This window comes from Hyperolius riggenbachi, chromosome 4, assembly GCF_040937935.1.
Source record: "Hyperolius riggenbachi isolate aHypRig1 chromosome 4, aHypRig1.pri, whole genome shotgun sequence".
Lineage (NCBI taxonomy): Eukaryota > Metazoa > Chordata > Amphibia > Anura > Hyperoliidae > Hyperolius > Hyperolius riggenbachi.
The window spans coordinates 146,779,857-146,799,416 of NC_090649.1; the positions used below are offsets into that span (position 1 = coordinate 146,779,857).

General features: G+C 42.1%; 1 protein-coding gene across 4 annotated transcripts in view; it reads left to right on the forward strand.

The window, feature by feature from the left end:
- PLOD2 (procollagen-lysine,2-oxoglutarate 5-dioxygenase 2) overlaps window positions 1–19,560 on the forward strand; it is a 178,863-nt gene that overhangs the window by 76,506 nt on the left and 82,797 nt on the right. For all 4 annotated transcript variants that reach the window (XM_068280760.1, XM_068280761.1, XM_068280763.1 and 1 more), the window contains exon 3: window positions 1,714–1,850. In XM_068280760.1, the coding sequence (XP_068136861.1) occupies window positions 1,714–1,850 (137 nt within the window). The remainder of the gene's footprint in view (window positions 1–1,713; window positions 1,851–19,560) is intronic.

A 19,560-nucleotide genomic window follows, 5' to 3' on the forward strand; every position in this document is an offset into this window, starting at 1 on the left:
CGTAATAGATGAAAGGTGTGAAAGCACGCATTTTGGGTATTTGTCTGTTATAGTCCCACCATCAATTTGAGAGATGTGAGAATAAGTGACCATCTTTGTAATAATAGTTATAGTAATAATAATATGTCAGATTAAAAAGGCATCATTTCAAGACATGAGGATGTCAAGAAAACTAAGAATAAGTCGGGGCTCACACTTGCATGCGCTTTCATTTTTTTTAATGCAATTTTTATAATACCATGCTCATTCACACGCCAAATTTTTCTTTTTCTTTTTCATTTTTCCACAATAGCAAATAGTAAACATGCAGAGTCTGAAAAAAATGGCATAGGATATAAACAAGCCCATTTATCTACATAGGCTGTATGTCCAATTCAAATTTGCATCACCAGAAAATATATGCGAATCAGAAAAATATGAACACTGCTAAAAAAAAAAAAAAAAAAAAAAAAAAAAAAACAAAGGTGGTTTGTGGAGAATAAATAGCATATAAATTGCCCAGTACATTTGTGAAGGTCAGTTCTTAAAGGGAACCTGAAGCGAGTAAAAATATTTAAAATAAACACATGACGTAGCTGCAAATGAATATTATATACTAACCTCACCGTCAGTTCCTCTCAGAAGCTCACCATTTTCTTTTTACAGTGATCCTTTCCATTTCTGACTATTTTGTCAGAACTGAAATATACCAGTTGTTGTCAGTTATACATGAGCAGCTGTCAGTTACAACTGAATGTGCAAGGTAATGTCCAAGTTTCCCTATACCTCAAGTGGGAGATATTACAGTTTAACAGTGTGTTCACCAGGAAGATGTTATGTGGTAATGGCCATTTTTGAACTAGAGGATGGAGAAATCCATTGATCACAGTAGACAAATGGGACGCAGGAGAGGAGAAAGAGATTGAGGAGTGGAGTAGACTACACAGGAGGTAAGTATGACCTGTGTATGGCTATTTTGACTTTTCATTTTCAGTTCAGGTTCTCTTTAAGTCTTTAATACTGATCAGTCCTGGTTGGGTATAAGGCTGGACCAGGGCCAGTACAAGGTTCTCCAGCATCTGGTAATCGAGTGCTCCTCCCAACCCCCACAATATTCTCTAGTATTCTAGTGCTCCCACCATATTATTCCCTTGAAGTCACCCCTCCTTATGTCCCTTGTTCTGTCAGCCAGACCCCATATGGCAGTACCAGTTCTAGTAGTGCCCTGATGGTGACCCTAGGATGGTGGGTAAGAGGAATGCACCCATACAGCTCTGCGCTCAGAGGCTGGCATCTCTCAAGCCTTTGCCTCAGCCTGGCCCTGGGCTGTACATGCCAAAGCTTTTATGCATGTGTGATCTGATTAAAAAAAGATTTTGGTCTGAAGTATTTCCATTTTTTCCCAGTAATTGCTTCTGTTCTAATATGTTTAAGATGTTCCTTCTTGTCTGACAAGGTCGGCCAAGGGCAAAATTTACCTAGTCAGACATGTGGGTGTTATCAGTGAACTGTTTACTGTGGAATCCAGCACACTGGAAAGCTAAAGATTGAATGCACATTAAGCATAATCTTAAACCACTGTCCCTCTCTGTACTTCTCAGATGTAAAATGTAAGAGCTTAACATCCGAAATCTGCTTTTTATTGTGATCGGGCTTGGGGCCATCTTATGATGCTTTATTTTAATGAACTGTGTCAGCCCTAATATATGCATGTGTTTCTAATAATTTTTATAGGTTCTGGGAAATGGACTGGACTGGAAAGGTGGAGATGTTACAAATTCAATCGGTGGTGGTCAGAAAGTTCGTCTGTTAAAGGAAGCGTTGGAAACTTTAGCTGACCAGAAGGAACTTGTAGTACTTTTCACAGACAGGTAACCTTTTTAGTCTTGGGAAAAAAGCTTGGCTTGGTTTTTTTTGCATTTCTTTGTTCATTAAAGTGAATCGATACTCTACAAATAAAGCAGGCCTGAACTCGTAACATTTTCAGACTAATAAGTGGTGTTCCAAACAAACTTTCCTAACAAACACTACATAGTATCTGTTGGAAAGCGCCAGTGGGTACAGTTTTGGCGTACGTTAAAAAGGGGCGCTGGGAAAAAAGGGCGCGGGGTTTTAAACGATAAGCATGGATAACGTTTAAAAATGTATTGTACTGTATTTCGTTTAAAATTAATGTTTTATAAAGTTATAAATCATTAAATAATGTGCATTAAATCGGCAATTGTAAAAACGTTAATCTTTCGTTTAAATAGTGAAACGTATAATAACGTTTAAAATTTTTTTTACTAAGTAACCCTCCCTGTACTTACCCCTAACCCCTAGACCCCCCTGTTGGTGCCTAAACCTAAGACCCCCCTGTTGGTGCCTAAACCTAAGACCCCCCTGTTGGTGCCTAAACCTAAGACCCCCCTGTTGGTGCCTAAACCTAAGACCCCCCTGTTGGTGCCTAAACCTAAGACCCCCCTGTTGGTGCCTAAACCTAAGACCCCCCTGTTGGTGCCTAAACCTAAGACCCCCCTGTTGGTGCCTAAACCTACGACCCCCCTGTTGGTGCCTAAACCTAAGACCCCCCTGTGATAAGCATTAATAACATTTCAAAAACATATTGTGCGGTTTTTTCGTTTAAAAATAATGTAAAAAAAAAAAAACTGTACTGTTTTTCGTTTAAAAATATTAAAAAATGTATAAATCATTAAATAATGTGTAATCATGAGAAGCAGTAATAAAACATTAAGTCTCCGGGCGCCGCTTTTAAAACGTTATTTTTCTCCGGCGCCCTTTTTTCCTATCGGGCGCCCATTAAAGGGGAACTGAAGAGAGCGGTATATAGAGGCTGCCATGTTTATTTTCTTTTAAGCAATACCAGTTGCATGGCAGCCCTGCTGATCCTCTGCCTCTAATACTATTAGCCATAGCCCCTGAACAAGCATGCAGCAGATCAGGTGTTTCAGACTTTAAAGTCAGATCTGACAAGACTAGCTGCATGCTTGTTTCTGGTGTTATTCAGATACTACTGCAGAGAAATAGACCAGCAGGGCTGCCAGGCAACTGGTATTGATTAAAAGGAAATAAATATGGCAGCCTCCGTATACCTCTTACTTCAGTTCCCCTTTAAACGATATTTATTATGGGAGTGAATGGCGGCGCCCGATTTGTCCACTAGCCTCCTGCGCCCTTTTTTACTGTTACCACAGTTTTGTGCTTCCATTTTAATCCAAGGGTGGAATTACATCAGCCCCCTCATCACTTCCAAAGAAAGAGCTCTTTGAAATTTGACTGATTACCCAAAATGTTGTGTTGTTTCAGTGATATTTTGTTATAATTATGAAATATCGGTTTTAACTGCACTGCTTGGGCTAGGTAAGCACCTTCCTTATTCAGTTGTTGTGCCTTAGTTGTTCTGGTTAACATATGGACTGCGCTGTCACATGACCTTGCTTAAAGCGGTATAAAACCCTGACATAATATTCAATAAAAACATGTTTTCCTACTTTTTATATGCCGTATGGTTATTTTATTTGCATTTGTGCATAAGTATTATTAATTTAGAAATTACAAGTTCCCAAAAGTACAGATTTTTGCTTTGAGAGCTGACTTTGCATTTTATTCATAACTGGTTTTATTCATCTTGTATTGAAGGCAGAAATGCTTTGTTTCTGTCTGTGTCCAGGAGCTTCTGCACAGTCAGAGAATGTGTCACATTCCACACTTGATACAATCAAGTAAACACAAGATAACATCATCTCCACTTAGGATGCATCCAGCTTTCTCTGCACTTAATTTTCAGAATCAGAATCAGAATCAGAATCAGAATCGTTTATTTCGCCAAGTACAACGGGGGTTGTACCCGGAATTGTTTTTGGCTCATACAGGGTCGGTGATGGTACAACACATACATGCGATCCTACAACACATACAATCAGTTACAGTAAGTACAAAATAAGCATTACCTATATATACATACAGCACATAACTATAGTGAAGGACGCGTGGGGAAGTCTGGAATGCTATGTGAGGGGAGCAGCCTGCCGACTACCGACGGCGCTCGCACAGCTCCGCAGCAGTTCCAGATGCCCCGCAGTGTGTCCTGGAAAGGAGTGGATAGAGAAAGAGAGAAGGATAGCTAAGAGAGTAAATGGAAGAAAGAGAGAGAGAAAAAATAATGTAAGAGGAGACAGAGTCCCTTTTGGGCTGCAGGTTGAAGCACCCATTCATCCAGTCCGAGACCATGTGCTCCTCGACGAACTGAGGGTATCCCTGAGGGGGGGGGCGCGCTTAAGCAAAAGCCCTGGCTTGCTGTCCAGTCCGAGTTGGCAGGGCCAGAGGGGGCCCCGTGCTCCTGGGAGCAGAAAGTACACCGTATGGGGATCCAGGCCTGCTGTTTAGGCTGGTCTGAGTGGCCTAGTTGTTGAGAGCACAGGGTACTCCAGGGCTGTACTGTGCTGCTGGTGACTGCAGGGCTCGGTGGTGGGGTGCAGGGCCTGGCTTGTATGGAGCAGGAGGGTGATCGGGGTGAGCGGGGGCGCACATACCCCAAAGTGGTGGAGCGGCCGCAGCCCTGATTTTCAGTGGTCCTGAGGGAGCAGGGGAGAGTGGTGGAACACATACCCCTCCGGGCCGCGGCGATGGAGCTGCCTGCTTTTGTTTTGTGATGGCATCTCCGGGCAGCGGCGGTGTAGTGGCTCCGGGCAGCGGCGTGTGGATCAGGCAGTTTCCGGGTCTCGGATGGTGGCAGCGGAGCCGCATGTCTCATGCGGCGTCTTTTTACCCTGGCAGCAGAGTTGTAGCTGGCTGCAGCAGTGTAGGATACGCAGTCTCCGGGTCGGAGCGGCTACATTTCCTGGACGGCGTCTGGTTGCCCCGGCAGCAGAGCTGCGATTTGTATGGGATCCGCCACGTGTCTCTGTCCCTCCCATCGTGGCCATCTGCAGCAATAGAGATGGCTCCCCTTTGTACAGTGAGCGGGCTGGTTTTTGCAGCAAAGAGTCGGGCAGAGATGGGGGTGCAGTGAGCACGAGGGTCCGAACAGCTGATCAGCTGTCGGCCCACAGCCCGCATCTGAACCGGGCGCCGTGGGACAGCACAGATCTCCGTGTGTCTCCGCATGCCTTCTCATGTGCCCCCACATCCTCCCTTGCAGATTAGGGAGGACTAGGGAGAGAAAGGAGATAGAAAAGAGAAGAAGAGGCCGGAGCCCTGTGGCCGTGGCTACCGGTGCGGCGCCATCTCTGTGTTTAACTAATTAAATGCTGTTATAGTAAAAAAAAAGAAAATGGTGGTAGTATATAATATGCTGTAAATATTTTTTTAGAGCAAACAAGAAATGCTGGGTTTCATTCCGCTTTAAAGGGAACCTGAGATAAGAGGGAAGGGATATGGAGGCTGACATGTCTGTTTCCTTTTAAACAATGCATATAGTCTGGCTGCCCTGCTGATCCTCTGCCTCTAATACGTCTAGACCCCTGAACAAGCTTGAATATTAGATGTCTGTGACAAATCTGACAAAATTGGCTGCATGCTTGTTTCAGGTGTGTGATTTAGACCTATTGACAAGAAAAATCAGCAGCACTGCCAGGCAACTTGCATTGTTTGAAAGGAAATCAATATGGCAGCTTCTATAGGTCTCACACCTCTGGTTCCTTTTAAACTCTACTGTCTGCTTGTACAAGCTAAGTTGTACAACTGATGATATAAACAGAGCCCAGTCTCCATGGAAAAAGTGCAGCAGGCATGTTTGTAAAGTTTTTTTTTTTTGTTTTTTTTTTTTTTTGTGGTGTTAAATTTGAATCATTGTACGTTTTGAGATGCCACTTTGAAGATTACATTCACGTTTCAATATGTATGTTTGCCATTGAGTTCTTTTTTTTTTTTTTTTTTGAAAAGTTTTTATTGATTTTTCATATATTTAACAAGAAAACAAGGTAAGTGTGTAAGATACATCTGGGGCAACTTCAAAAGAGTACAAAGAACAAGAAAGTCTCATTTAAAAGTTCGTGAATCCTCAGTTGGGCTAGATTCTTTGAATGTTGCTCTGGGGATTTTCTATGTACTTACTCACCCCATTCCCTCCCCTCCTTTAAAACCCCCTCGAAAAGAACTCCCCCCCACCCTCCTTTTCATCTCTTTGCTCGCTCTCAGGCTCAAAAACTGACACCGGCATCCTATAAAAGGGGAGTCTAAAGGTATCAAGGTCACTTTCTGCAATTTGGTTACAGTTGTAACATGCCAGGGGTTTATCAAAGTCGGTAAATACTCTACGGTACAGAGGCATGAGGACTGTTAAATCAGCAATGGGTGGATTCAGGCGTTATCTCCAGGGCTCCAAGCGTTCCTGAGAGCTGGTTGTAGGCATACCACTCCGAGTATTTGAAAGGTTCCATAAAGTCTTTGATATCTTTTGGAGGAATTGTGTGTAGGATATATGGTTTCCACATTTTGAAGAACCGTTTAGTACCTTTGGATATGTTCAAGGTGGCGTCCAGTCTTTCCAGTTTCATCAGATAAGAGAGTTCATCATGGACATCTTGTGTGGAGGGGGGAGTTGGGTAGATCCAACGGTTAAATATGGCCTTTCTGGCAGCCAATATGATAAGATGCGCAATGTCCGGTATTGATGTATTGGATTGTCCTTGCTGTGAGGGGTCCACATAATTGAAGAGGAGGAGTGTCAGTTGCTGTGGAATTGTTTTTTTACATATAGATCTCAGTAGAGTGCTCACTTCCAACCAGAATTTACGAATTTTTGGGCAGGACCATATGCAGTGGAATAGGCCAGCATTTTGCTCTGAACACTTGGGGCACTGGTTTTTATAGTGGGCTGGGGGTGTAGCATATTTAATATCAAAGGCATACTTTGCTCTAAAAATAAATAATAAGTGCGATTCCCTCCATCTCTCACTTGTTATGATACTTCTAATTTTGTTGTTTCCCTCCACTATCTTATTTTCAATTTGCTCGTCTTCTATATGTGGTACCCAGCTTTTAAAATTCTGCTTTATTTTGGGCTCAATCTTTAGCATTGCCAGTGCCTTTTGTAATTCTGATAATGATAGTTTTATGCTTCCCGGCTTAAGAAACGAGTCAAAATGAGTAAGCTTGGCAATGGTAGAGATATCATGTAAGTGTGCTTTGGTATATGATCTGATTTGTGTGTACATGAAATAATGATGGTTGGGGAGGTTATGATCTCGTTGGAGTTCTTTAAAAGTGAGCCATCTGTGTTCTGCAAGGTTAAAGAAGGCTCCCAACTTTGTTAGGCCCTTGTCTTCCCATGTACTATAAGTTTCGTGCATCATACCTGGTGTGAAACCTGGGTGTCCCCAGAGGGGCATATACTTTGAGATTGTCCAGGGGAGACCAAAAAGCTTGCGAATTTCTTTCCACGCGATTATAGTGTCTCGTAGTAACTGGCTTTGTTTAATTCTGGTTGGCAAGTTCGGCCATGGGGAATGAAGCAGGCCTCTGAGGTGCCAGGGCTCAGCTATGCTACTTTCTAAATTATAGTTTGAAAAGGAATTGGTCTCCGATACCCAATCTCGAACATGCCTCGTTATGCAAGCTAAGTTGTATTTTCTGACATCTGGAAGATTTAATCCCCCTGATTCTTTAGGTAATTGCAGTCTATTGAGTTTTATTCTGACTTTTTTGCCCGCCCATAAAAAAGACGAGAAGGCTTTATTTAGCTTGTTCAGGTCTTTGTGCTTGAGGAGTAGTGGAAGGACCTGCATCGGATACAACAGTTTGCCGAAGCTTATCATTTTTATCAATGCAGCCCTTCCCACCAGTCCCAGGGGAATGTTTGCCCAGCCCTCTAGTTGAGTTACTACCTTGGCTATGATTGGGGTGATATTGTCTGCATATATCTGGAAAGGGTTTTTATTTATTGTGAGGCCTAGATATGTGATATGGTTGTGGGCTATTTTCACTCCTAAAGAGTGGGTGTGAGTTAGGTCTGCTTTATGGGAGAGAAAGAGAAGTTCACTTTTGTGAGCATTTATTCTGAATCCTGATTCCCTACCTACTTTTTGTATTATGTCTAGCACATGGGAGACTTGCTGGTGGGGATTATCTAGAAAGAGGAGTATATCATCTGCGAAAAGTGCCGAGGACACCCTCTGTTCACCTATCTTGATACCACTTATGTTGCTATCTAGAAGTCTGGCCAGTGGTTCTAAGGCTATATTGAAGAGCAGCGGCGATAGGGGGCACCCCTGTCTTGTACCTCGACAAAGAGGGAATGGCTTAGATAGGAAACCTGGTGTAGCAATTCTGGCTCTAGGGTTTGCGTATAGAAGATGAAAGAATTTCATGAATGAGTCCTTAAAGCCCATTTTGAGGAGGACTTGTTCAAGCCAGTTCCATTGTACAGCGTCAAACGCTTTTTCTGCGTCTAGTGTTAAAATTGCAGCGTTCTTGTTTGATATGGGATAGGCTTTGACATGTTCTAGGACCGCCAGAAGGCGTCTTACATTTGTCACCGCTGCTCTCCCTCGTATGAACCCCACTTGGTTTGGGTGGATTAGGGACGGGATGACTTGTGAGAGTCTATCTGCCATTAATTTGGTGAGGATCTTTAAATCTTGATTTATGAGGGAGATTGGGCGATAGGAATCAGGGAGAAGAGGGTCTTTTCCCTTCTTGCCTATTAATTTAATGTGTGCTTCATTTGCAGAGTCAGGGAAATTTGTGCCTGTGAGAATTTGATTATAGATTTTGGTCAGTGACGGGGCTATGTCTTGTTTTAGAATTGTAAAGAATTCTGCTGTCAGGCCGTCAGGCCCTGGGGCTTTGCCGTTGTGGAGATTAGTTATCGTGGCTCTTACTTCTTCTATTGTTATCGGGGCGTTTAGCAGATCTAATTGTGTTTCTGTTAGTTTTGGTAAGCATACACTTGAAAGTATGGAGTGTGTGGATGAGGGGTCAGGGGTTATTGGATTTTTGTAGAATGTACTATAGTAGTCTGCAAATATTTCATTAATGTCTTTAGGGTGATGCACAATGACATTGTTTTTGTCTTTGAGCCTATATATGCGTGGGGATAGTGAATCCCCTCCAGCAAGTCTCGCAAGAAGTCTGCCTGATTTACTTCCAAATTTGTGCATGTATAGGTCTTTATATGATTTTGCATGTTGTTCCCTTGCTTTTGCCCACGTATCTAAGGATTTTTTTGCTTCCAGCCACTCTTTTCTATTTTCCTCTGTAGGGGTTAGATTATATAGTGTATATGCGGTTCTTACTGTGATCAGTGCTTGTCTATATTGTGCCTCGCTCTTGTTTTTTTTCCCCTTGACGTACGATATTATTTTCCCCCTGAGGACAGCCTTTGCAGTTTCCCATAGTAGAACAGGGTTAGATATATGTGCTCTGTTATCGAACATATATTCTTCCCACCAATTAGACAAGAGTTGATGAAAGCCTTCATCTCCATATAAGAATTGAGGAAAGCGCCAAATAATGTCGGTGCCGCGTGGTATCGTTTCATTTAGAGTTATGGAGACGGGAGCATGATCTGAAATAACAAGATCATGTATCTCGGCGTCTTGCAATCTAGTAGTCATGGAGGGAGGAAGAAATAAATAGTCTATGCGAGATCGTGATTGATGTACGTGGGAATAAAAAGAGTATTCTCTATCATATGGGTGAAGATAGCGCCACGCATCTATAAAGGATAGTGATTTAATCATTTCTGAGAGAGGAGTTATTCCCTGAGAAGGCTGCAAAGGCCGTGCCCCACGTGTGGATCTGTCTTCTGCATGTGACATGACCTCATTCCAGTCACCACCCAATATCAAGTTTCCCCCTGGTAGACTAGAAATTTTCCATTGTAGTGTTTTTAAGAAGGAGCGAATTTCTGTGTTTGGGGCATAGACATTCAAAATACCCAGGGTTTCCCCCGGAAGTTGCAGCATTACATATGTCCAGCGACCTTCATCATCATGTGCAATATCCAATATCTCAGCTCCTACTGTTTTACTTATTAATATCATGGTGCCCGCTTTCTTCCCTTTTGCGGGGGACCCCACACTATGTGCCACCCATTTTTTCCTCATGTATTTGATTTCGTTTTGGCCTAAATGCGTTTCTTGCAATAATGCTATATCCGCATTCAGCTTTTTAAGATGTCTAAGTACCTGTCCCCTTTTGATAGGTGATCGGAGGCCCTTGACATTCCAAGATATTATCTTTATTGCCATGATGATTTAGGTCAGTGTGTGGTAAGAAGGCATAAGTAGCATCAGACAATAATAATAATGTGACGAGCCTGTGTCATACCCCTGAGAGAGAGCAAAGAGAGATCCCAGAAAATTATACCCCCTTAATCTATCAGAACATCCCCTGAAAATAAACAGTTTACATTTTAAACAAGAAATTGAAGAAGGTTGTACGTTGTGATGTCTCCTAGTGAGACTAGGAGCATACTCACTGTCCTGACAACGTGAGCCTTTCCTCGGCATTGACTCCACTTCTTCCCGGTAGGAAGCCTTCTTCACTCCCCCCTCCATAGCTTCTTTTTGAGTGAATTGGAGCAATCGAGAGTCGCATCACCATGTTTAAGGTTTATGGTTGGTGTGGACTAAATGATGAAAAATAAGGAGCCGGAGCTTAGCAAGTTTCAGCTTCTTGGAGACTTGTTTGATCTTGAGCCAGGAATATCAAAATGCTTTTTGGCTTCTGAGGGTTCTTTGAAGAGAAGTACCTCGTTTTCTTCCGACGTTACCCGAAGGGTTGCTGGATATAGGAGTGCAAACTTTATGTTTCTGTGGTAAAGTTCGGAACAAACTACGCTAAATAGCTTGCGTTTCTTTGTGACTTCCGCGGAGTAGTCGTTGAAGACTCTAATTTCAGTATCTTGTAGCAGCAGTGGTTCTTTTCGTGCCTTGAAGGCATTGATGATTTTAAACTTATCATTATAATCTAGGTACCTTGTCATGACCACTCTCGGTAAAGACGTATTGGTTTTAGGCGGGCCTACTCTGTGTGCGCGTTCCACTCTGCACGAGCCCGGGAGGCCTAGGAGATTTGGGATGGTGGATTCGCAAAGTTCTTGCAGGTGCTCAGGCTTATGTGATTCAGGAAGGCCTACAATCCGGAGGTTGTTACGCCTGGTTCGATTTTCAATATCGTCTAGCTTCTCTTTCAGCTCTTTGTTTTCCTGCAGGACCGTGGCTAGTTTGCCACTGTTTTGGCTTGTATCTGTCTCGCAGGTTTTGATGCGTGCTTCTACTTCGTCCAGGCGGGTAGCGTGTGACTGTAGGGCTTGTGTGATGGCGGCCAGCGAGCTCGTGACTGCCGCTTCCACGATCTCCTTGAGGTCGGGAGCAATGTATGTGGCTACCTCTTTTGCTATTTCCCGGTAGTCTGCCGTTGTTAAGTGCATCCGAGGCCTCTCCTCGTACTCCTCAGGGTCTGTCTCCCAGCCTCTAACTTCAGCGTCTTGGTGTGAGGCTCTGGTGTGGCGTTTTTCCGCCTGCGCCATCTTGTTTTTAAGTCCCTCGGGACGGAGGCTTTTCCGTGCCGATCCGGTAACGTATTTATCCATCAGACTTTGGTGATGCGTTCTCTATGCTATGGGCCACCCACTCGGCCAGCCGGTGGATGTATGATAGCGACGGTTAGTCGCTGGTTAGATGAAGCTAAGCGGAGCTCTCCTGATGCTCAGCCTTCCATGCCGGCGCCGGAAACCGGAAGACCGCCATTGAGTTCTTAAAGAGGAAAAATGTTGCAAACATGTCAGAGAGTACCTTGAGTAGTCTAGTACTAGATTTATTGGCTATTGAATTAGGTGTCTAAAAAAATGAATGAATGAATAAATAAATAAATAAAAAGCATGTTTTTTTTTTTTTTTTTTTTTTTTTTTATACAGAAAAGCTCTTTTAAAAAGGAATTGTATTGAAAATAACATAGTTAATAAAATGGTTTTCTGTACAATATTAAATAATTATTTAATCAGTTTTTTTCCAATTATTATTATTATTATTTTATTATTATTTTTTATTTATATAGCGCCAGCATATTCCGCAGCGCTTTACAAAGCACAATAAGATGAAAAGGGGAACATAGATACAACTAACAAATGTACAGCAGAGTTCCAAGCAGCACAAATATTGTTACAAAGCAGTAAACATTAGGAGGATGACCCTGCCCTTGCGAGCTTACACTCTAATGGGTAGTGGGGGACACACTAGGTTAGGGGGTGGAGGATGGATGAGGCAGTGACCCTTTGTCTCTGATTACAACAATCATTCCCCATTCTTTAATATCTCTGATTAACATTCTGACTTTTACCATGTGGTATGTGACATCTTTAGTGCTGTCAGGTGCAGCTCTGCGGAACGTTTGTATACTCAATGTTCCAAAGCCAGTAGAATAATTACTTGGTCTCCCGGAATGCTCTGAGAGTAGAATTCCACGTAGTTAAACAGCATAGGCTGTGCCATCACTGGGAGGTCAGGGCTACATACCAATATTCAGCAATATATAGATATCTGAAGTGTTTCTAGGGTATATGTAATAATTTACTTCATTCCACTATATGTCACTACAGTGCCTCTTTAAATCTTATGATTCTGCATAACACACATGCAGTTTTGGCTCACATTGTTGCTGACAAAGCTCACTGGCGGTTTGAAACGATTGCCATTTTACTATTTTTTTAACCTCATGATTTACCCATAGCTTTGATGTATGAGTAATGTAATTTGGGCTAGAAAAATAGAAAATGCTGTTTCGGAAGGAATCCTGTTAGATTGCTCCCTTTTATAATGATGACATGTGGAAAAATGTCATCAGATTCTAATAGCTTGGGCTATAACTTCAGCGTAGGAGCTAAAATGTATGCTTGGTGGGAAATAGTTCAGCATTTTCTAGCATAAAACTAATCCATCGCCACGCTACTACTATTGTAATTCCCTTTCACTTCAGCATCACGCACAGACCTCTTTCAGGGGAACATGTTCATGGGCTGATAGCATACTGTGTTTACTTTTCACATTCCTAAAATATTCATGTCATAAATACAGATTTTTTACTGTGATAACCCAAAGGAAAGCAAATATTCCTAGGAGTACTTCTAAGAAGAAAAAAAAAAAACATGGACTAAAATTTTTTCACTGAATTCAAAAGTCTTGGTATATAAACCACTTAAAGTAAGGAGTAATTGAGGATAAAAAAAATAAGCCAGATACTTAAGAAGAGGGAAGGCTCCCCCGTAGCAGTATCCGACCAAGGCCCATCTTCGGGAGCCCGAGTGCTGTGAATGCGTGAATGCGTGAGTGATTCCATGCTGTGAATGTGTGAGCACCCTCTCTTGTGCACTCGCGCTTGCACCGTATGGAGCCACCTGTCTTCAGAAGTCTTCAGGAGTGGAGTCCTCTTGAAGTCCCCCATGGCAGGGGATTCAAATGGGGGAGCCAGCGATGTACCGGGAGAGGAGCAGGAAGGCTCTATAGGACCCAGAGTCTTCCCTTTTCTTAGGGAAGTATCTGGTTTATTTATTTTTTTTATATAAGATTCCCATTAGCTTTTATAATAATAATAATAATTCCTGTATTTGTATAGCGCTTTTCTCCTGTCGGACTCAAAGCGCTTGCGAGGCAGCCACTAGAGCGCACTCAGTACGCAGTAGCAGTGTTAGGGAGGCTTGCCTTAGAAACTCCTTACTGAATATGTACGGCTTACTGAACAGAACAGGCAGAGCCTATATTCGATCCCTGGTCTCCTGTGTCAGAGGCAGAGCCCTTATGGAATTCAGATGGTGGGATTCAGATGAGTGCAAAGAACTCCCTAGGTAAGATAAAACATATCTTTACTTACCTGGGGCTTCTTCCAGCCCCTACAAGTCTTGTGTTTCCCATACCGAACCTCTGGTCTTTCTCTGTCTCCTGCTGGCAGCCTCTGAAGATCATTGCCTGGTCCCTCTTCCCCTACGACCCCCCCCCCCTCCACCCCCCTCGAAAAGTATAACCGGGCTGTTAGCGGGAAACTGAGGAAGATCAGAGTAGGGACAAGGGACACACGTGACTTGTAGAGGCTGGAAGAAGCCCTAGGTAAGTAAAAATATTTTTTTTCTCTCCCCTCTGGAGTCCTTTACATTTTTAATTTTGTTTTTAAATATTATAACACAACATTCAAAACACGTCTCCTCTTTATAAGAAGCTAACAATGAGCACGTTTGGCAACTTAGCTAAACTTGTATAAATTCTTCCATAGTGTAGTGATTAGGGTTACATCAGACATGCGTTCAGTGAGAAAATATCAAAGTGCATCTGACAAAGTCTATGGTAGTATGGTTGTTCTGAGAAAAACAAAAACCCTTGCACAGTAAATATACATTTTCCTTACTAAAACAGAAGTGATTTGCCATTATTCTGCTTTATGTGAGCAAGAAAGGTCTCCCATGATACACCACTCCTAAATATGCAATTCATCCCTCTATGTCCCTGGAAGCCAGACACACATCCAGAACTGCTGCCATGCAAAGTGTGCCTATGGCTTAGTACTTCACCCTTTTTACTGATCACTGTTTTTTATGTGTATGCCTCAAAGGGGCTCACAATCTAATGTCTCTACTAAAGCCATTAACCTACTATAATCTAGGGCAATTTTAAGAGAGAAGCCAATTAATGTATCCATATGTAATAAAACAAGTGTTTTTTTTACCAATGTATATGTGTCACCTGGATAAGTACCAGGGTAGGGTAAGTTGACGCCTCACCTTAAAGCAAACCTTACCTAAACTGAAAAAGAAGTACAATATAATGATTTGTATGAGTAGTACAGATAATGAAAAGAACATTAGTAGCATTAGTAGCTTTTTTACAACATTAAATCATTCTGTCACATTTGCAGATTTAAAACCACACTTTGTCTTTTAGGCTATTAAACAAAGAGGAAATAATGACCCTTTGAACTTTCCTGCAGTAAAACCTTATCTCAGGCTCATGGTTTCTTGTGTGTGTGTGTGTGTGTGTGTGTGTGTGTGTATATATATGTGTATATATATATGTAATATATATACATATATAATATTTATTTATTTATGTCCCCCCCTTTATTCTTTGTATTGTTGGAATGCATGGATGTGACTTGTAAATGCCTTTGGCGTGTACCAGTTATTTTAGTTTGACACCTCTGGAAAAACAAATCAAAACCATTTTGCTTGGACAAGCTTGTATCCCAGCAAAGCCATTTATTATATAGCCAAAGCCAAAACTTCCTCGGGGGGCATTTCAAACAAATCAACAAAGCAGTTAGTAGATGTTACATTTCTGCAGCACTCACTGTGATATCTGATTGTATGATGTCTCTCCAATCACTGGAAAGCTTTTACAAAATCAGTTTGTTCTGAGATGTTAATAAACACCAGTTCATGAAAACCAAATCCATGTGATCGTTGTCGGGATTGATAGACATGTAAACATGCTCATAGCTTAGACTGGGCTTCGATTTGGTAAAAGCTTTTATATCTCCATGTGTTAATCTAGCCTGTCTCTTTCTAATAAACAAACTATGTTGCTCTCACTTTCTAAAGTCGAGCTTTCATCAGGATTTTTGTTTTATCAGCCACAGCTTGGAACTTGACTTTTTACCAGAATGCCTTTAAAAAAAAATATTCATTATAAAAGTTTTGCATTATTCTTTGTTCCTGTGCTAGGCCTACTTGTCAGGCTTGAGAAATGGAAGGGAGTAGAAGAACCACAGCTGGCCAGTGTTACTTACCATTACAGATGACAGCTGTAATCTTCCTACTCTCACTGAAGCCAACAAGTAGAATTTCTGGAATCCTAGTAAATTTAAAGCACACCTGAAGTGAGAGGAATACGGAGGCTGACCTTTCTTATTTCATTTTAAACAATGCAAATTTCCTGTCTGTCCTGCTGATCCTCTGTCTCTAATATTTGAAGTCTCCACAGCAAGGAAAAGCTGCACTTGAATGACTGGGCTGAAGTGTGCAAATGACTGGCCCTGTGTACCACCAGCACCCTACAACAACATCCACCAAGCGAAGCCCAGCACCACTTCTTTAAATGGTCCACTTTATTAGAACAGGTTAAAACTGGATACAAAAAGTAACAGAACATAGCTGTGGTGTGGCTACAGCCTGCCATTTCGGGACCTCTCCCAAGTGATCCATCCTGATGGCCCATTATTATTTATAAAAAAAAATAAAAAATAGTTCAGTGTGTGCCATAGGTTAGAAAAAGATATTGCATCAGTGGCGTATCAATAGGGGGTGCAGAGGTAGCGACCACATCAGGGCCCTTGAGCTAGAGGGGGCCCACCCCTCAAACACAGAATTAGCTTTTTATTGTTCCGGTGCTGATAATATTCACTTCCATAGTTGATTTGAGTAGTGGCGATCATTAATACACAGTTTCCCACCCCCTTCTCTCGGAAGCCTCACTTTTTCTGCCTCTTGCGTCCCCCTCCGTCCCTTTAAAGCGGATCCGAGATGAGAAGCTAACTGTAACAAGTAACTTGTCTATATATCTTATCTAAAGTTTAGATACAGATACAGCTTTAATATAATAAGAATATTTCTTACTGTGATACAATGACAGCAGCCATGTTGTTTGTAAACATTACACAGAGTCAGGCTTATCTGCATCTTGAGGGCCCTTTCACACCAGAGTGCTTTTTCGGCGTTTTAACGCCACGGCCGAAGTTGGCGTTTTCCTAGGTAAAAGAAAGTCCATAGACTTTCATTTTACCATTCACACTAAACGCCGCGTTTTGGAGCGTTGCGTTTCAACGCTCCCAGGCGCTTTTTCTGGGCCTACCGCTGCGTTTCTCATTACAATTGATTGTAATGTATAGGCGTTAAAACGCCTTCAAAACGCCTTGAAAACGCCTGCAGCCAAAACGCAGCGTTTTAGCCTTTCACCGCTGCCTGTAGTGTGAAAGAGCCCTTAGCAAAAAAACCTAACCCCCCCCTCCTCCTCCCTCCCTCCCCTTTTCCTCTGAAATCTCTGGCTAGTAATACCTCCCCCTCCTCCTGCCCAGACTGAGCTCCCATGAGCCCTTGCTACTGTCTGAAAGTAACTTGGCTCTCTGAAAACCTGTGGGCGTGGCTTATTTAGTTTATAGGGAATTAGAGCATTAAAACAAAAACAAAATAAGTATTTGGTTTGAGAAATGCCCTATAAACAAATGGAAAGGAACACAATTATGCAATGAGTAAAAGTTCATCTCGGATCCACTTTAAAGGACTTACGAGGCCTGATTTGTAAAAAATAAATAAAAAAAGTTAGATATCTGTGTGTGTTTGCAAGGCACGGAGGACGCCGTCCGCGCCCTCCGTGCCAGTCCGCCGGGTCCCCGCTGCTTAATATCCCCCGAACGCCCCCCGACCGCACGGCCCGGGTCGGGCTCTCCAGCCTTCACAAAGATGGCTGCCGGAGCTGGCCGCGGCTGCGCAGTCCGCATAGCCACGAGCGCGGCTGCGCAGCTCTAAGGCCAACTCCCCGATCCACGCTACTGTTACGTTGATCGGGGGGTAGGCCTTAGAGCTGTGCAGCCGCACTCGCGGCTATGCGGACTGCGCAGCCGCGGCCAGCTCCGGCTGCCATCTTGGTAAAGGCTGGGGAGCACAACCCGGGCCGCGCGGTCGGGGACCGTTCGGGGGGCTGTTCAGCGGCGGGGACCAGGCGGAACGGCACGGAGGGCACGGACGGCGTCCTCCGTGCCTTGCAAACACACACAGGTATCTAACTTTTTTTATTTATTTTTTACAAATCAGGCCTCATAAGTCCTTTAACCTATTTTGGTTCCTGGAAGTAGAAACTACGTCCAGGAACCATGCGCGCTACCGCGCGCGTGCACGCGCACTCCCGGCCGCGGATTCGGTAGCCACGGAATCAATGTATCGGGCTATGGTGCCTGATCACTGATTCCTCTCCCCCGCTGAAAAAGCGACAGCTTCTCTCGGAAGCTGTGCTTTTTCTGGCCATTGCCTCCCCCCTGCGTCACTCTAAGCATGTGTTACGCTTAGAGTGACGTCATGTAAACAAACTCATGGCCGCCATCTTGTGGCCAAAAAGTAAAACTACAACTAAAAGTAAAAAAAATTAAAAACACACAATTACATTATAAAACTATAGTTTACATCACACCCTCCCAAAAATACCCAAATAAAATGTTAATATAAAAAAAAAACAAAAAAAATTACAATAATAAAAAAAAAAATGAAAATATTTACCTAAGGGTCTAAACTTTTTAAATATCAATGTAAAGATGAAATATTTCTATATTTTTTTTATTTTAAACTTGTAAATTGTGATAGATGCAAAACGGAAAAAATGCACCTTTATTTCCAAATAAAATATTGTCGCCATACATTGTGATAGGGACATAATTTTAATGGTGTAATAACCGGGACATATGGGCAAATACAATACGTGAGTTTTAATTATGGAGGCATGTATTATTTTAAAACTATAATGGCTGAAAACTGAGAAATAATGATTTTTTCCGTTTTTTTCTTATTCTTCCTGTTAAAATGCATTTACAGTAAAGTGGCTCTTAGCAAAATGTACCCGCCAAAGAAAGCCTAATTGGTGGCGGAAAAAACAAGATATAGATCAGTTCATTGTGATAAGTAGTGATAAAGTTATAGGCTAATGAATGGGAGGTGAACATTTCTCAAGTGAAAACGACGGAACGCGAATGGGTTAAGCATACATGTTACGCTTAGTGACGTCATGTAAACCAACTCATGGCTGCCATCTTGTGACCAAAAAGTAAAACTACATCTAAATGTAAAAAGAAAAAAAAATACACATATAGTTACATTAAAAAAATATTATTTACTAATTTCCCACCCTCCCAAAAATACCCACATAAAATGTTTAACAAAAAACAAAAAAATTACCATAAAAAAAACAAAAAAACCTAAATATTTACCTAAGGGTCTAAAGTTTTTAAATATATCCTAAGAGATTATATGACATGGGGTTGCGCTCAGATCCTATTTGTGCTAGATGTTGTAGGGACCATGGTGACTTACTTCATATGCTATGGAAATGTCCTCAACTACATAGATATTGGAAAGGAGTATTCGATACTCTAGATGTGGTAACGGGCTCTAACATCCCAAGAACGGCTCAGAGCTGTGTCCTGGGCTTGGTATCTGGAACAAATTTGGCAGACCATATTCAGCTATTGATTCAAAGAGCGCTGTTCCAAGCTAGAAAACTAATTTTATTCATGTGGAAACAGCCATCACCTCCTACAATTGAGGATTGGCTTTTACAGATGAATAACTACCTAAAAATGGAAAAATTAATTTACACCCACAGAGATGCTCCTCATAAATTTGAAAAAATGTGGGGTTCATGGCTTGATACACCAGGGTTGGCTGACTTTGAGCTGATTCGTAACAGATTATTTGGTCCCACATCTTAAGTCCTTGTATTTTAATGTGAAGGTTGCAATAATTTACAAAGTATCTGGGTGCTTGGTAGGTTTATTGTTCTGCACATTCTAATGCTGTATTTTATGCATAGTTTTTTTTTTTTTTTTCATTGCCAATATCTGTAATTTGTATCTTGTGCTGGTTGGTGACGCATTGCTGCATCAAAAATT